General features: G+C 38.5%; 2 protein-coding genes across 3 annotated transcripts in view; both read left to right on the forward strand.

Moving 5' to 3' along the window:
• Window positions 1-2,494: 2,494 nt before the first annotated feature.
• Window positions 2,495-10,143, forward strand: LOC109031837 (uncharacterized). Its single transcript, XM_072296597.1, has 6 exons — window positions 2,495-2,653; window positions 4,089-4,284; window positions 5,100-5,303; window positions 6,554-6,987; window positions 8,142-8,379; window positions 9,829-10,143. Exons 1-5 carry the CDS (start codon window positions 2,591-2,593, stop codon window positions 8,178-8,180), a joined length of 936 nt encoding a protein of 311 aa, XP_072152698.1. The 5' UTR covers window positions 2,495-2,590; the 3' UTR covers window positions 8,181-8,379; window positions 9,829-10,143.
• A 1,629-nt stretch (window positions 10,144-11,772) lies between these two features.
• Window positions 11,773-17,416, forward strand: part of LOC109031838 (uncharacterized) — a 30,552-nt gene continuing 24,908 nt past the window's right edge. For both annotated transcript variants that reach the window (XR_011899226.1, XR_011899227.1), the window contains exons 1-3: window positions 11,773-11,921; window positions 12,491-12,692; window positions 14,289-14,609. The gene's annotated coding sequence lies outside the window, so the exon portion shown is untranslated. The remainder of the gene's footprint in view (window positions 11,922-12,490; window positions 12,693-14,288; window positions 14,610-17,416) is intronic.

A 17,416-nucleotide genomic window follows, 5' to 3' on the forward strand; every position in this document is an offset into this window, starting at 1 on the left:
CCGCAGAAATTGATGGAAAAATTCTCTATGGAATCTTCAAAATGCGTCCAATTAGTCATATAAATTCTAAAATTTCTCGGGGGATGCCCCTCGGACCCCCCCCCCCCTCCGTGCTTGGGGTCCGGACCTTAAAACTGGTACCACGGCCCGAGATGGGATGTGGCGGTCCTGTGGCCAGGAGAAAAAATTCTGTTTAAAAAGTTCAGAGTTAGCTGCGACTCAATCTATTTTCTGTGCCATTTTGTTCCCTTCGATGGAACCAACTGCAAGCAGTCGATTGCTGGCAATTTGGAGGCGGAGTGCTTTTTAACTCGTCAAATTGCAATAATTCGCGTTGGAATAGTAAAGTTTTTATTGACGAAGAAGTAAAGAACTTCGAAATCACGACCACGGCTCGGAGCGCCGTCAAATGACGGTGATACATTCCGCTTTGCCGGGAAGCCAGTTTAGTTGCTTGACCTAACCAAACCCAATTGAGGTCACTGATTTCACCTCGGTTCGGAGCGCCTTCAAATTACAGCGATATCTTCCGCTTTGCCGAGAAGTTAGTTTAGTTGCGTGACCTAACCAAACCCAGCTGAGGTCACATTTCACTACACGCAATCGCGAGTATGCAAGCTGATGCCATGTATTCAGGGAGAAAAAAAACTTTTGCTTGAAATCCAAGCTCAATAATAATCAGTGCTTTCTACCTTGTTTCTTTACTTCTGAATTATTACATTTCTTAATTCAATACTTTGTAAACAAACCGTTTCTTCATGGAGTTAGCGCTACAAAACTATACCTACACCAAAAAAAAGTGGAGTTGATTTTAACATTCTGGATGTAACAAAAGTGTGCGAGAACTTATAAAATGCTGAATTACCCGCCATAGCAGTTAGTTTTACATACTGGCATTGCTGAATTAACTCCTCTAGCGGGCCACTCAGCAGTTTAGAAGTTCTCACACACTATTTTCACATCCAGAATGTTAAATCAACTCCACTTATTTTTCGGTGTAAAAAATTAATCCAAAAGTTCGAAAAATATCAGTCAGTGGAACGTATTTTCAATTTACATGCTATTTGCTCTCAGAGCCTCCTCATTTGCAGATTGAGTTTGGTGGGGGATATTCTCCCGGATATCCTTTAGGTAAGTTCCAGCTTAAGCGTGTCTTCCGCTCGGCTAACAGTAAGCTTGTTCAGCGGAATGTTAACATGGTGCGTACAGTGGGTATTTATTTTTCCGCTTGTCCGTACGCAGTCCAATACCGGGGCTGAACAGGTTGGTTCCGCTGTGGGGAGATGCACCACTCTCTCTGTTCCGGTCGACCTCACCCCCCGGTAACTACATACTCTTGTAGCTTACATGCAGCCTTCATCAAAGCCATTTTTAGTTTCTGAGTCAAGACGCCATAGATAGATATCAGAACCATCGGAGAGAAATAATGACCGATGGTAAAAAATAAATAAATAAAATAATAAAAAAAGGATATTATAATAGTATATCAGACTGAATGGCTCGAAAACAACACTTGGCTTTAAGGGATCAGAGTATTAGTTTTAATGTGGACTTCGGAAAAAATTAAATTAATTGTAGTGTAGTGGTATATCAGACTTAATGGCTCCAAAGCAACGATTAGCTTTAAGGGACAATGACTTTTGGGATGTTAGGGAACGGCGGGGAAATACATTTTGGGAGCAATAAGAAACAAAATTAAATTTTGGAATGTTAGAAAGCGAAGGGTGCGCTAGTTTCGGAGCTTGAAAAAGGAAGAGGATTGAAGTTCAATATCTCGAAAAAGCTAAGGTTTTCTGCATGACAATTCATTTCGATAGAATTAAAACCAAGAGGCTGCATTGTAGTATACAATTGATTCCCATTGCTTTTTCCTGCATAAATTCATACGGTACGTGCATTGTTGACGGTTAAAAACGATCCTTAAATTTATAATACAAAATCATAAGAGTAAATGCTCAATCGCTAAGCACTTCGAAGGGTTGGACACCGAAGCGGCCAGAGAGGGTAGCCGCTCAGTTCAGACCAAAATTAATAAAAATTAAATAGTTATATTATATTTAGTATATTTTCGAGATGATGGCTCCAAACCAACCACCGGCCATTATGAATAAGGTAATGAATTATTACTATTACTACTACTACTACTACTACTACTACTACTACTACTACTCACTACTACTACTACTTCTACTACTACAACTACTAATAACATGCCGCTCTTATATAGCGCTTCCGTGTACTTTGCGACACCCATCCGCCACTGCTACCAATCATGCCAATAATGCAATTTTGCAATTTAAAATTAATGAAACTGGGTGATATTGATTATCTACAGTACTCATGGCTCTGTTTATTACGCTTAGAGAGCATGATAAAACGAATTCAGTAACACCTTTTTTCCTAAAAAAAAAAAAAAAAAAAAAAAACATTACCGCAATCATCAGAAAGCATCAAATCATTATTACGTTGGTACTGATAAGTGTAGAGAGGTACTTACATCCGTTACCTCGGTCCTATGCATCGATGAACTGCACGTCATACCGTTCTTGCTGCTCGTGAAGATTGTGCTCGACCCTTTCTCGCCTCTACAATGCGGTTTTTTGCTCAATCTTTAGCACTTAGAGTCACTTTTGCATTCTCATTCTTGATTCATGTAAGTTCGACGGTTTTTGAAACGTTCAACCAAAAAAGTGGATGGGATAAGTATGAATGACCACTTGTGCCAAAATTCCAAAATTAGGACTTTCATTCCAGATTGTTTACCTCTTTAATCAACATTAAAACCAAACGCAAGTTACAAAAAAATAAACACAGAGGTTTAAACAGCGACAAAATTTAGCCGAGAGTGTTGAAAAGTAAATTTAGTCAATTGTAGCATGAATAATATGGATAAAAATGTAATATGGGCAAGTATGAATGATGTGTGAATTTGAGAAGACCAAAAGGCTTATTTCAAACTCGTTTCCAATGGAGATGTTGTATGTGTGAGGAATTTGCGATTTGACTATTGCTTCTTATTTAAAAGTTCGCGAGAAACACGATGGTGCCACTGGTTTTCTCTGAAATCAACTCCCAAGCTCCAAAAAAGTTCTCAAGTTGAGGCCAAAATGGAGGGAATATCCCACGCTATCCTGAGAGTCCACGTCTACATCAAGACAAACTCTCCATGCAAAGATAGGGAGCACATACATTGACAGGGATGCCACTTTATTAGGGGACTCTAAAACTGAAAACACGGCAACCCTGCTAATGTATTTGCTCCCTATCATTGCAGAGTTTGTCTTGATGTAGAGGTGGACTCTCAAGATAGCGTGGGATATTCCCTCCCTTTTGGCCTCAACTTGAGAACTTTTTTTGAGCTTGGGAGTTGATTTCAGAGAAAACCAGTGGCACCGTTGTGTTTCTCGCGAACTTTTACATAAGAATCAATTGTGAAATCGCAAATTCCTCACACATGCAACATCTCCATTTAAAGTTTAGTCTAAGCCATAAAACTCCAAGCGAAAAAGCCGCATCGAGGAGGGAAATTAGTGAGAGCCGGCTTAATTAAGGGGCTTGGAGGACAAGGATCATAAGTGCAGTTTTTGCTAATTCAAGAAATACTCGTTTGAAGTTTCCAAATTACACGGATCCTCATTGCAGAAAGAAAGTTCGAACTGACTTTTGGATGCTTAAATAATTATCAGTATATGGGAGCGAATTTTTCAAAAAATATTCTTCAAGACTAGTTTTACTTGAAATCATTAAAACCTCCATTTTTTTTCAAAAATTATAACACTTGTGCGCCCTGTCCTCTGAGCATCTCAATTGGACTGCATTTTGCAATTTGGAACCATAAATTCTGGCTCTTCCGGAAAAACACTTATGTGCATAGGGAAACCAATGGCATATACCTTGTTTTTAAACCGGTCTAGAATTTATAGTTCCAAATTGCAAAATGTAGTCCAATTATTGTTATTGATCCAAGATAAAAAAGCTCACAAAATTGAACAATTCGTGAGCACGCGTGTATTCTTTCTCTTCTTTTCTTTGGGTGGATGGTTGGATATGTGTATTAAGGTAAACTATTGTGCGTTTTTTCATTACAGTTCAGTAATGGACAGTTTGAGTTGGATACAAATGCAGGTGACAATGACGTACCAAAAATTGAACAAGAGACCCCACCCGCGAGGGAGCTGTGGGTCGAGACCTCGAAGGGCAACAACATCACTCTGACCTGTCCCAAACTTCCTGGTTCACCGCCAGCTGTGATGGAACTTCATGAGCCGATAAAAACAAATCCAGGTTCGTGTTTTTAGTGGAATTATGGGGTCTGTTTTGGACATAACCCCCTTTTTGCAGTGCAGTGATTAAAACTGATGTATACAAGGTGATCCAGGGTTAAACGGCCTGACTTCAGGAGCTGAAGCACCCCCAAACTCCCTCCTTAAATTGAGATTCCTATTTTTTAAGATCATTGGTGAATTCAGGGTATATAAAAGTACAGGAAAGTACAAATGTTCATACGATTTGGTTCACATCCGTTGTCAAAATTCAGGAAAAACGATTTACTTTCCAAAATTTTGGGGGGCCGTAGCTCCGACTGGGGGCACTTTTGGAAAAAAACTTCATACAACAAAAAAGTCTTATTTTAACCCATAGAACACGCTCCTGTAATCCGGCCGTTTAACCCTGTATAATAAATCCCATATGCTTTAAAATATAAATATGTCTATATTAATATGTTGCCTCTTTTTTTTCATTGACGGTCATACATTTCTGATAAATAAGAAGAAAAAGTTCTGGTAAATGATCACGACATAGAGTTAAATATATTTCATGATAATGGTATGGACTTAAACGGACATACAAAGTGTCTTCAAAAAGTTTTAAATGTTTAACTGACGCCTGAAAGTGACTTTCAGGAGGAAGCAAATTTTAAGTCCACTTATTTTTATGCTTCCCACTCTAGATTTATGTCTAATATATATTCATGTTTATTTTACGACTTGTATGATCCAAATGGTATGATATACCAGCTACGTCGCCAAGAGCATGAAATTTTCTGTTAATTCGCTGCGTTTTTTTTCACGATGAAAGGTAATCCTTTTGACCCATAGGCTTAGAACGGAAGACAGTGATCTCTACTTCGGGACAACTAAGTTTGAACAACGTTAACTACAGTGACGCCAAGACGTACTACTGCACGTATTTCACCGATGCTGCGCGTTTACCAACGGCGAAAATCCATCTGAACGTGTACGACGCGTTCAGCCACATGTCTCTTTTAAGATCTCGCAGGTCACCGGCAGCACACAAAGTCCGTAAGTAACCAACTCATCTTCATAGGAGGGTCTGATGCAAACTTTTGCCGGAACAAAAAAGAGCGTTAGCTTTTACGAAAACATGGGAAGGTCTTAGAGAGGTAGATATCGTCTAATTGAAGTTCGCCTACAATTTTGCTGCATAGGCAACATACCTGCCGGAGCACGAATGAGATCTGTTCGAAAAAACACAGACTGATCTTGCTCTATGAGCTGGTTGGAATAAAGAGACCATGCGAAAACTTTTGATAGATATTGTTCACCTCAATTTTGCCTTCAATTTTACAATGTAGGCAGCATATCTGCCGGAGCAAGAATGTATATCTGTTCGAAAAACACATATTAATCTTACTCTACAAACTTGGTTGGAACTAATGGACAATAGACCGTGCGTAATCTTATTGACAGATATTGTCAATGTCTAATTGTCCACCTGAAGTTCGCCTTCAATTTTGCTGCATATGCAACAAACATACCGCGGAGCGCAAATAGTTAGCTATCCGAAGATTAGACAATTAATTATACCAATCCGTGATCTTCGATTGAACCGACAAATATCGTTATGAATTCATCGGTAGATATCGTCCGTGATGTCATGCCTTACTCGTTACCTTCTCTGGCACCATGTGTTTTTTTTGTGGTGATATTATAAATTTACCGGTAATATTTAAAAACTCAATCTAACAAGATCGCAATTTGAAAAGTATCCGCTTGCGTATAAATTACAAATCGTAAAGTTGATTCGGTGGCTTTTACTTTTTTTCCTTTGATAGATGTACTTTGTAGAACAAGTTGGTGCAATCGTTGGTGGCAAACCCAAAGAATGTTATTTTAGAGACTTTGAAGTGATATTCAATCTAAATTTGATCAAATATGTTCACCAAAATATAAGAATATAGTAGGAATCACTTCTGATCAAAGGCATTGATTTTTTTCCTTCAATTTTCAATTTCATTTTTAGTAAACAAAGAGATAGAGAGTACTGAATATAATGAAATTGCCACACGAGAGACTTTAAATTTCTAAAATTTAGGCCCTCTGCTGAGTCCCTGTTTACCCTCAGAGTGTTCCTCAAATCTCCCTTCACGGGATGACTAAATCTGTCTCGCGCCAGTTTAAAAAATCTGGCACTGCCAAGAAAATTCGTTCAGCATCGCGATAGCTTTCCCACCTGGCAAATTACGATCTCTGAGAGCCTCTTAATTATCATTCTCTTATTTTCTCTAAGATTTTGGTATTTTTTTTTGCAGATCACGCGAGAAAAAACCACGATTCACACGGACACGAGCATGCGCACCCCCACAAACACTCTCATGCGCAAGAACACGAACACTCTCAGGCACAAGAACACAAACACTCTCATGCTCAAGAACACGAACACTCTCAGGCACAAGAACACAAACACTCTCATGCGCAAGAACACGAGCACTCTCATGCGCAAGAACATAAACACTCTCATGATCGCATGATCATGCGGAAGGAATTAAAGCTCCTACTGATCATGGTACTAATGGTAAAGCAGATTGTAAAGATAAAGAAAAAGTTCCCCCAGCAACCGCTTTATCCGACAAAAACAACACGCACGTTGCAAAAGAGGAGCATAATCATGAGGCAGCAATTGCCGCTCAGGATGAGGAGTTGGATGCCAATGAGAACTACGATGATGATCCCAATAGCATTCCCGGTAGGATATTCAATCTTAATACTATAAGTAATTTATTTGTTTCATTTTGAGAATTTTGTATTTGCTTTCACGTCACCCTTAACGAGGATTTCACCCACAATCAATGCAAGACAGTTATTAATAGAGCGGGTAGTATATAGAAAACTGTAAAAAGCCGTATCTCGATTGCGTGGTTCAAAATCTTCGCTTTCCCTAGTTTAATTTTTGAAAGGGGACCGAAGCAACATCATGGCTTCAAAGTTTCACAAAATATTCACCATATAGAGAGGAAAAATCACCGCAAGAAAAGACGTTTATATAATCACGGGAAAAGAGTGTTAGGGATTATCCCCAACTTGAGTTGCAGTACTACCCCAATTTTGGACACTTTCAATTAATTGTGGTAGTACTGCGACTCAAGTTGGGGTAGTAACCTAATTATTGGGGTACTATCACAATTAATTGGGGCACTATCACAATTAATTTGAAATGTCCATATCATCCAACGGTTGGGACTTACCCCCGACCTCTTTTTTCCGTGATGGTTGTTTTCCACGTAGATAATAAAGTATGACAGGAAGTCTGCAACGCCGTAAACCGAGATACGTATTTTTGCAGTTTCACCATTTGACGTATTTCTATCAAACGGACCTAAGCGCCAATTTGAGTTCCTTTTGAGGAATTTAGAATGCCGGATAGCGCGTTCTGTCAAACGGACCTAAGCGCCATGGAAAAGCATTGCGAGTATAGGACGGAATAAGCCGGACGCCCGATTCCGCCGCCAATCCAAGCCCCCCTCTACCTTCCTCACCCAATGGCGCTTAGGTCCGTTTGATAGAAATACGTCCCATTGTTAATCATTTTTAAGTAGTTTAACCTCTGACAAAATTAACATTATTGATATTTTTTCTTTCACTATAACATTCTTCACTGGATGTGGGATAGGTAGGCTTGTGTATTTTGATGAAATCCATTTGAATTAGAGGAACGGTCAATGAATATCTCTTGCACAAGGATCTTGGAATTATCGTTATCCAAAAAGAATTCTGACCATCGCTACAAAAATTGTTTCCACAGAGAATTTCAATGCAGGAAAATTCAATGAACATCTCCATTGATCCAAATGGATATGTCTCTCTGTGTCTAACCGATTTATTTCATTCGGTGCGTTTCAGTTTTTGAGCCTCCTTCACCTCCAGACATCGATCAACTGAGTGACACCAGCGTACAACTTAAATGGACGTCAGGCTCGTTAAGGGACAAAGGAGTTAAAGGTTACAAAATTGAATACCTCAAGGGTAATGAAACCAAAGTTTTCGGCGGATTACACAGTTGGCATGTCGTTGCGAATCGAATAAAGCCGAAGTTCAGAATTTTCAAAGTGAATAATTTGGAGCCAGAAAGAATGTACAGGTAAGGCATTATCACAAGCATTATTTTTAACACCAGTTGCAAATCTGGAAAGTTTCTGCATACTTCAAAAGGAGTACCTATGAATTTCATTTCTCAACTCACGTGGAGAACAATAGGTCACTAAACTATGAACGAATTTTGACTTGTGAGTTGTGAATACATTGATTATGGTAAATGACTCGTAAAACACGATGTTTACATAAAAATCGCGAAAAAATAACTCGGGTACCGTGAAATGCGCAGTTCAGAAAGCGCAAGTTTTCCGCAAATTCAAAACGCCCCGGTTTTGCGCTGAACCAAATGATGTCATCCGGCACCAAGTAGAAGCGAGTATGGGTTTCTACGACTTTCGTTAAATTATTGTCTACTCCTCATGTATTACGAAAACAATAGAGAAGTCAAAACTATATCTTCAGAATTGAACAATCGAGTCTCATTCATATCCGTAAATAACAAGCAAAAATTTCACATTGAAATACGTTTTATTTTAACAAACATCAGTGGAAAATGAGAGAAAAAGCGATTTGACTGCCTTACAGTACGTCACCTCCATCATTCTCCCGCCATTCTCACCGCGTTTAAAATGTTTTCGAGTCGTTGGACTTTTTAAATGCAGGCTCCTCCAGGATTCTGGCTCGAAAAATACGCAGTAAAATCACCACGTCATCTGCTCACCTGGTACTTTCAAATAAAGACACAAGATTTAATGAATCATTTCTCTGGATTTCTAAAGCATTCATTCTTTTAATATTCTTCGAATCGGATTTCTTTCTGAGACAACCGGGATCCTTGTTGTCCTAATTAGATTCTGATTACGTCAGCTCAAACTTCAAAAAGTCAATAAAAATTCCGGTTGTCTCGAAAAACATCAGATAAGAAAAATGTAACAGGATGATTCTCCAGCAAATTGTCTCTGCTTGCACACGAGTTAGTTAAACTTTCTTGGCTTTAGAAGGGAACCTTGGAGGGAGAGGAAATTGAAGGAAAAATGGGAGGGCGATTATTACCGTGGGTTATGGATGCTAATTTATTTTTCTATCTTAAATTTCATTCATTTCAAGCTATTTATCTGTACATGGAGCCCATCCTGAAGCCTTGCAAATGAGTGGAGTTTTACTAAAATATGATCTTAACAGAAGATTTGTATGCACTGTAATTCGTAGGATGTATAAAGCTGTCATCCGCGTCTTAAGTTAGGTTAAATAATATAAATAATTAGGGCCTCAACGCGGGTCTTCCGCAGCAGGTGAGCCCGGAGGTCCGGAAATTAGAACAGAACATGAACTGAAATATTTTAGAGCTCAAAAAGGAATTTATTTAGCATTTTCAGTTTTGTTTTTTTACTTTTTAAATCGGATCATTTTATTTTTGGCACACGTATGAACTGACCTGCATTCAATGCTGCATTCCAAAAAGTGCTAATTTGGGACTTTTTGTATCTTTGCGTAGATTCAGAGTCGCGAATATCTACGCTGGCAACAAATACATTTACGGTCAAGCCTCAGGATGGGTCAAAATGCAACACTGGAGCTGACACCTGTACTTGCTACTCTGTCGTGATGTGGAAGAACTGCATCTGAACCTTCAGATCATAGGCGGATCCAGACACCTCAAATGGGGGACTGGGGTCCCGGGGGGGGGGGGGGGCTGCTTCCTCAGAATAATTTCCGAAATTTTAAAGCGTCTGATACGCAGTTCGAGTCAATGTCATCACGAAGAATTACTAAATATAAGCGGTTTTTTCCTCCGTTCCCTCCCGATTCATTTCTTCCCTTTTTCTTCCCCTTTCTTGTGCGTGGTCAACCGTTGAATATCTATACTATAAGCTCCAAGACCTCCTAAATTTGTGTATCTGGTAACGCATAGTTCCAGCGTTCTACTGAGCCAATTTCCATGATTCCTGTGGTTATCGTTAGGTGATAGTCTCTAGATGAGCCCGCTGTAATCAGAATTTGGTGTTGAAGTGGAACACATTGGACTTTTTGAAGAGTTTTCATGAAGGAAACTTGCATGGGGCAGAATTTTCTGGAACTTGATGAAATCATTTTGAGCCGCTAAAATTGTAGGAGCTGAAGGAACTTTCTCTTAAAAAAGCCTTCAAACCTTAATTAATATGCTCTGCCTTCCGCCTATAGTAATTCCCCAGCACAATTGCACCTAAAAAACGTGACGTTGATTTAACATTCTGAATGTAAAAAACAGTGTGCGAGAACTTATAAAATTCTGGAGCAGCAGTTAGTTTTACATCTTGGCATTGTTAAAGTAACTGCTTCAGCGGGCAATTCAGCATTTTATAAGTTCTCGCACACTTTTTTACATCCAGAATGTTAAAACAACTTCACTTTTTTTTCGGTGTGAGACTTTCGCTGTGTTTTTTGCAATGTGACCGTTATTTACGCACCCTTGAAGTACAAAGAACAAGATAGATAGCACTGTCAATTATGCATGGATTTCAAACAGACTTATTTTTTACTTCTTGAACGCAGGGTACTAGCAAGCACACTCGCGAGTAGTGAAATCAGTGTCCTGCGTTGAGTATAGTTCGGATGGGCAACTAAACTAACTGCCCAGCAAAGCTGAGAGTATCACTGGTTTTGAAGGCGCTCGAATGCTCCAAGACGAGTTTAAGCATTTGAAGTTATATTTATCAATGAAAACCTCATTGTGTCGATGCAAATCGTTGCAATTTTATGAGCCTACACGTGCATGTCGCTTAATAATTGCCGGCGATTGCTGAGTGCCTGCAAAATAAATATATTAAATACTAAAAATAAAAATTCAAGGCAAATAATTAGATATGTGTAATTTATAAATCAGGTCAGTAAACTAAGCTCTTCTGCCGAAAAGGATACTCCACTCCGTGACAAAATTCGTCTCTCACCTGTACTTACTTTCAGAGATTGGGCAAGAACAGTCCCAAAGCCCGTTCTATTTCTAATTTAAGGGCACCGAATCAATAAGAATCCTCGTCAGTTGATGACACCTTCTCCTTCTTCAAACCCGTTATGAAGAATTATAGATTCTAAATGGAACGGCCCTTTTCGATACATATTGTTTGTTTTACATGGAAATAAGTAGGCGAAACTCAGTGTCGCAACCATGCAAAAATAGTCAATGAATATGTAACGTGGGCTTCGCTGTGAGACGGCGCTTCCGGCGAGTTTGCAACACCTGCTTGATAGATGAAATTTTAAATCTCCTATATTTTTAGTAAAGAAGCTGAGATATTTTCCGAAATTTTCATGCATTTAAGAGTCTCATTGTTGTCGTTTAGTCTAAACCGAATACCATTAAGGAAGAATAAGAGATGGCTGAATACGTAATTTTCACATAAGAATAACTTTGCCGAGATTTTAACTTATTGCATCATGTCGTCATCACAAATGTACTGATAACCGTCACCCAAAACACTCTTATTCATAGGCCTTGTTTTTTTTTATTAGTTGTGTGTCAGTGCTTCTGCCCTTACTGCAGTTCGTGGAAAGTCTGTCCTGAATATGCAGTTTTTCACTATATATTTTGCATATTCATTCCTAATTCTCGTGAGTGAGAATTTCCTTGATATTTTATTTGCATTTAAGTACATTTGATTTTAAAAAAAATTCTGCGTGCAGGAATGATAATTGAGCTTTTAGAAATCTATTTTTGAGAGGAAATACAAACGCAGTCGTGACACACTGGCATGATGATAGATGAAAACATGCAAATGATCGTGTAAAATTAACTAATAATAGCATGGACAATTTTAATAATTAAAAAAAAAAATCAAAAATTTGTTTGAATTTCTTTCAAAGAGTATGCAGAGGATAAGATCTAATGGGAAGAAAACTGATAAGTTAACACGCTGAAAGAAGAAAATCAAGAAAAGAAAATAAAAACAGTTAAGTACTCGTCATAATGAACTCATACTTTGTAGACTAACAAATGTTCTTATTAAGGTTTTGAAGTCTTTGTTTGCCATAAAATATTTGTGGAAATATCGCAAAATCTCAAATTTTTAGAGCAATGTCAAAGAAATGATCCTTTCTGTAATCGTTAAGTCCTCCTTTGCATGCCACTAGCAAATTCACAAACAGCAATTGAATAATTTTTTTCACTTTTATTTTGGCAGCATATTAATGGGCAATTTGAGTTGGACACAAACTCAGATAATGAAAGAGTCCCAAAGGTTCGGTTCAAAGCAGCTCCTGCACCCGTGCAAGACACGTTATTTAAGACCTTTAGAGGCAAAACTATTTTCCTGATTGATCCTGATTTTCCTGGCCCAAAGAGATTTCGCAGATCGGTGGCAGCAGCAACAGCACATAAAACTGGTACGTCGCCTATCTCGGATCCCCCCACCCTACAAGCCCCTCGTCTTTGCCTTAAGGTTATTCGAAAATTTCTATTTTTTTGTGTCAGAACGACGTGCGATATATCTTAACAATATGTTCCATAATTTCAGCTATTTGTCATTCTTTCCGAATTTTGAGATCGCACTTCTGTTGTCATGAGATTAAAGAATTCATATGCCAAAGAGCCTCCCAAAATAAGGGCTGACATTCGCCCCTTTTTCGGTATTCGATTCGACCATCGAACCAAGGTTTAAGTGGAATCTTATAATAACAGAAAACTCAGGAAAAAATTTCAAGGTAAGTAAAGGAACCGTTTTCGAGTTATGGGGGGGGGGGGAGGGGTCAAACTCCGGCCTTATATTTCGCTATTTTCTTGTTGAATTGATGTGTCTACGGGGTTGTTATCGTTGTTTACACATGTTATACACACCGGTTCCTACGTATGTTTACACGCAAAATCGAGTTTAAATGTTGACGAGTCGATATATCGATCGGTATATCGATTTTTAAGATTCTTTACGGAAAATCGACGATTTTTTGAGATTGAAATTGTTCATTTTTGATTCATGGATGACTAAATGCACCTAATATGACTGTAGTACATCAACACCTACGCATTTTTTCTTGTAGAATCGATTTTTAACGTTAACGAGTCGATATATCAATCGCTTATATCGAATTTTTGCGATTTTTTAGGAAAATCGATTATATATTGGTATTGTTATTAACAATTATACTGGTATTGTAAGTTTTCTGTTATTATAAGCTTCCACTTAAACCTTGGTTCGATGGTCGAATTTAAAAAATTTCTGGTCGAAATTTTAATGTTTCGGTATGAATAGGATTTTTAGTACAAGAATCAGTATATACATTAAATCACAAGGAGTTTGCAAATACAATAGTTAAAAGAGATGGATAGGCATAACTTAGTGTGGTAGAACCTTTTTGAATATTCCGTATTTCGACCTATGTTTACGCTCAAAATAATAAAACATTAAGAACCCTATAAGTTAAACATTCAGGAACTTTGGAAATCATTGACTAACTGCTAAGGCATATGACAGAATGGCCGATTTGACTATCATATCAATACTGATAATAATAGATCAGAATCAGGTTTTGTTTCTCGTAAATAGATCCGAATCAGGTTTTTTTCTCGTCGGTCGGAGCAAACTGCAGAAATTGTCTACTGATGGGGCTGGCATTACATCTTATTACTGTTCGACGGTGTAAGTCGGCAATCACATAACTCCTTTGCGGTGTCTGAAAATCTCCGCCCCTATGTTATTTTTTTAAAGGAGAACAAATTGACATCATTCCTTGAAGTTTTTGCTGAATTTTCTTCGCAAAAGAGAGGAAAAATCACGGCAGTTTTAAAGAATCGCTGTTGAGTAGTTTTCCGTTTAAGAAATAAAGTATGACAGGAAGTCTGCGACGTCGCAAACCGAGTTATGTGATTGCCGACTTACACCGTCGTGTTTTATTCATCTACTTTTTTTATCGGCTCTTCATCGTTTTCACTGGCTAACTCACAACTACTACCCTGTTAAAATGGTGAATTTAATTTTTGGATAGATCATTCAAGAAAAGGCCATGCGTCTCACAGACATGAGTATAACAACGAGCACAATCATACTCACGTGAACAAAAGTGAGGAGAAACAAGAGGACAAACAGGCTCATATTACGCATACTCATGCAAAGGAGACGACAACTGCCTCTGATTACAATAAGGACAAGGCAAAAGATGCCGGAGTGACTTCAGCAACGGCAGCTTTACCAGACAAGAACAAGACGCACGTTGCTCAAGAGGAACATAACCATGAGGCAGCGATAGCAAAACAGGACGAAGAGAAAGATGCCAATGAGGACTACGACGGCGATTTCAGTGCTGATAGTAGGTTTAACAATGGACCACTAGATAGGGTAACAGTTAAATCCCCCTTACATATATTTCCTCATCAAAATATTTCGCAGAATGCGTTAAATTCGTTAAAAATCCAACAATCGATCGATAAATGAGAAATCAGTGAATGCAGTTCAAGATGAGTAAATTCGACCTTTTGGCTCGTGAGTAGAACAAAAATTAACGCAACTTAAATCGGACGCTCTGGAAGCAAACTCATTACTTGGCAATTAGCTTGAATCCGATTGTACTATTATTTTCTCTCTCCTCTGATGAACAGTGCGTCTAAACACGTCAAGCTACATTTAGAGCACTGAGGAATTGATTTTATCGTAGAGTGAAATTGATTTCGTGTCTCACTCGGATTGACAAAAACAGAAAATGTTATTTTGTAACTTATGAGTTAAAACTCGAAATGCTCATGAATCCGCCTTCTTTAAGTGAAATCTCGATGAGGAAGTATAAATTGAAGTGTTTAACTTCTCATCTTATTTAATGGTCCGTTTTAGATTTTGATTCTTTGTTTTTGGTTATCTTTGTCTGCTTTTTGGTGTTTTTCGTAGCTGCTAGCGATGTTATCCATTAACGATTTAATTGCTCAGAAGTAAGCAGTTCGCTATTGCCTGCCTTGTCAATCTGCAAAGGGGATCAATGATTTGACTGAAAGTGTCATTTTGAATTCTATTTTTTTTAAAAATTTTATTCCTGGATCTGGAGTAACTCTGTATGATTGAAATATACAATCTGTGCAGCCCTTATCAATACAGAACTGCGCAGATCATAAAGCACAGCGAATAAGTCGCGCAGTCGAACGAGTATACCCCTAATGAGACGAATATTTTCGAACGTCATCCGTAACTTTCTCGGCGATGTGCTTTCAAATGGCAGCTCAAGATACGCAACTTTGAGCTTTTTTCAGTGGTTTTTCCAAAATGCAAGCATTGTTAGAATTTACTGAACATGCTCATTCATCAACATCTTACTCAGAAATTGAAAAATTTACCCATGATAGGTATGGAATGAACGAGGAAAATAAGGAGCATTTAACATACCTACGCAAAGGTGTGATTCAACAGCCGAGAAGTGACAGTGTAACATTCAAGAATATTTTGCTATCATTATCTTCAAATAACAGCATAAAGTGAGAAAGGTATTTCTCCAAAGTACTGAAATATGCATCTGTAAGTGAGCATTTGACAGTCTTTTTTGATGAAATATTGCATGCTTTTCTCAGCACGAGACTTCACTTTTCGCCGAATAGACTCCTTTTTTTTGGGAAAGAATCTCGCACATCTCTGTACTGGTGCTTAAAATGATAATTTTAAGATCAATATGGTCGGAAAATAAGGAGGATTTTTCAGAGTTTTGGTTACACTTAAAGAAAGATAGCCTCGTCAAAATACGCCGCTTTTTTCCACTGAATTCATCGTTCTCCTCATGCACGAGAAAACGTAACTACATTTCAATGTCACCAATTTTCCAAACGCAAATTTTACTTTTGTCAGGAGAATCTTGGACATTTCAAACTGAAAAATTCACTGATTATCTTCCGATTTCATGCTAAAGTCACAAATTTCTAGCAAAATTGGTGCAGGTAACCCTGGTAAAAATTGGCAGTAGAATTTGTGTTCCAAAATACCATAGACCTACAGCCGGCTGTAAGATTTCCAATAGCTTCTATAGCCGGCAACAAAATTTCTTATAGCCTTTTATAGCCGATGGCGATTACGCAACAGCCCGGCGATAAAGTGTATGCTGAACGTTACTAATTACGGATGCTAGGACTTAGTGAGTTTTTGGACTACCGCTCTCTTTTTTGGCCATAGTATCTTCATTTATTTTGCGAGGAAAGCTCCGTACTTTTGAAGGATGCCTGTCATTCCTAATATGTTGGAGCGCCTTCAATTTCGTATGATACTGTGCAATACCTCTGGTGTGAAATAGTTGCTTCAAGCGCCGTGGTACGCTGCGGCGCGGCGAGGCGGGTGGGCAGCCAGCGCGAAACGCGCATTGGCGCCTACAAACCTAACAGGGATACTTCACGCATTGCGCAATGCGTGAAGTATCCCTGTTAGGTTTGTAGGCGCCAGTGCACCGCCGCTCCGCTTGTGTAGGCTCTAATATTTAATCTCGTGAAGTCAGCGTTTTTCAACTCATGACTTTGAAATGTTTGCACACTCTGTATGGATTAATCTCATTTTAATTGATGAAAAAAAATAAGTAGTAAAGGAAAATATAATGTGTGTTTTGTAAATATTAAGGTGATTCCGTACAAACTTAAGGATTTACAAAGCACACGAATTTCTACACAATTTCTTATAGCCTTATAGCCGATAGCGAAAAAGCAACTGCCAGGCGATAAAGTGTAAAGCCCGGCGATAGGAACTATAGCCCGGCTGTATAATTTTTTATCGCTTCGTGTAGCCCGGCCGTAAGATTTTTTCCACTTTCTACAGCCAGCTATATGATTTTCTATCGCCTTCTTCAGTCGGCTATAAGAACTCCTATGGTATTTTGAAACGCAGCTCCTATCGCCAATTTTTACCAGGGAAAAGATGTAAAAATCGTGTTAAAATTTTTTTGTTCGAATCAATTTTCCAACCTTGGAATAGAGTTATGTTCCTTCGTCCAGAAAACGACAAAATAATCGGACATGGATCAAGCCCAAACGAATCGATGCCTGCTAAAAGGGCGTAATTACAAAAACTCCTGAGCCCTGGCTTTCGTTGATTACGCAGGACAATAGGGCTCACGATTATTTGGACTCACGCCCTTTTAACATGCATCGATTCAAATGG

Source organism: Bemisia tabaci, chromosome 2, assembly GCF_918797505.1.
Source record: "Bemisia tabaci chromosome 2, PGI_BMITA_v3".
Taxonomy (NCBI): domain Eukaryota; kingdom Metazoa; phylum Arthropoda; class Insecta; order Hemiptera; family Aleyrodidae; genus Bemisia; species Bemisia tabaci.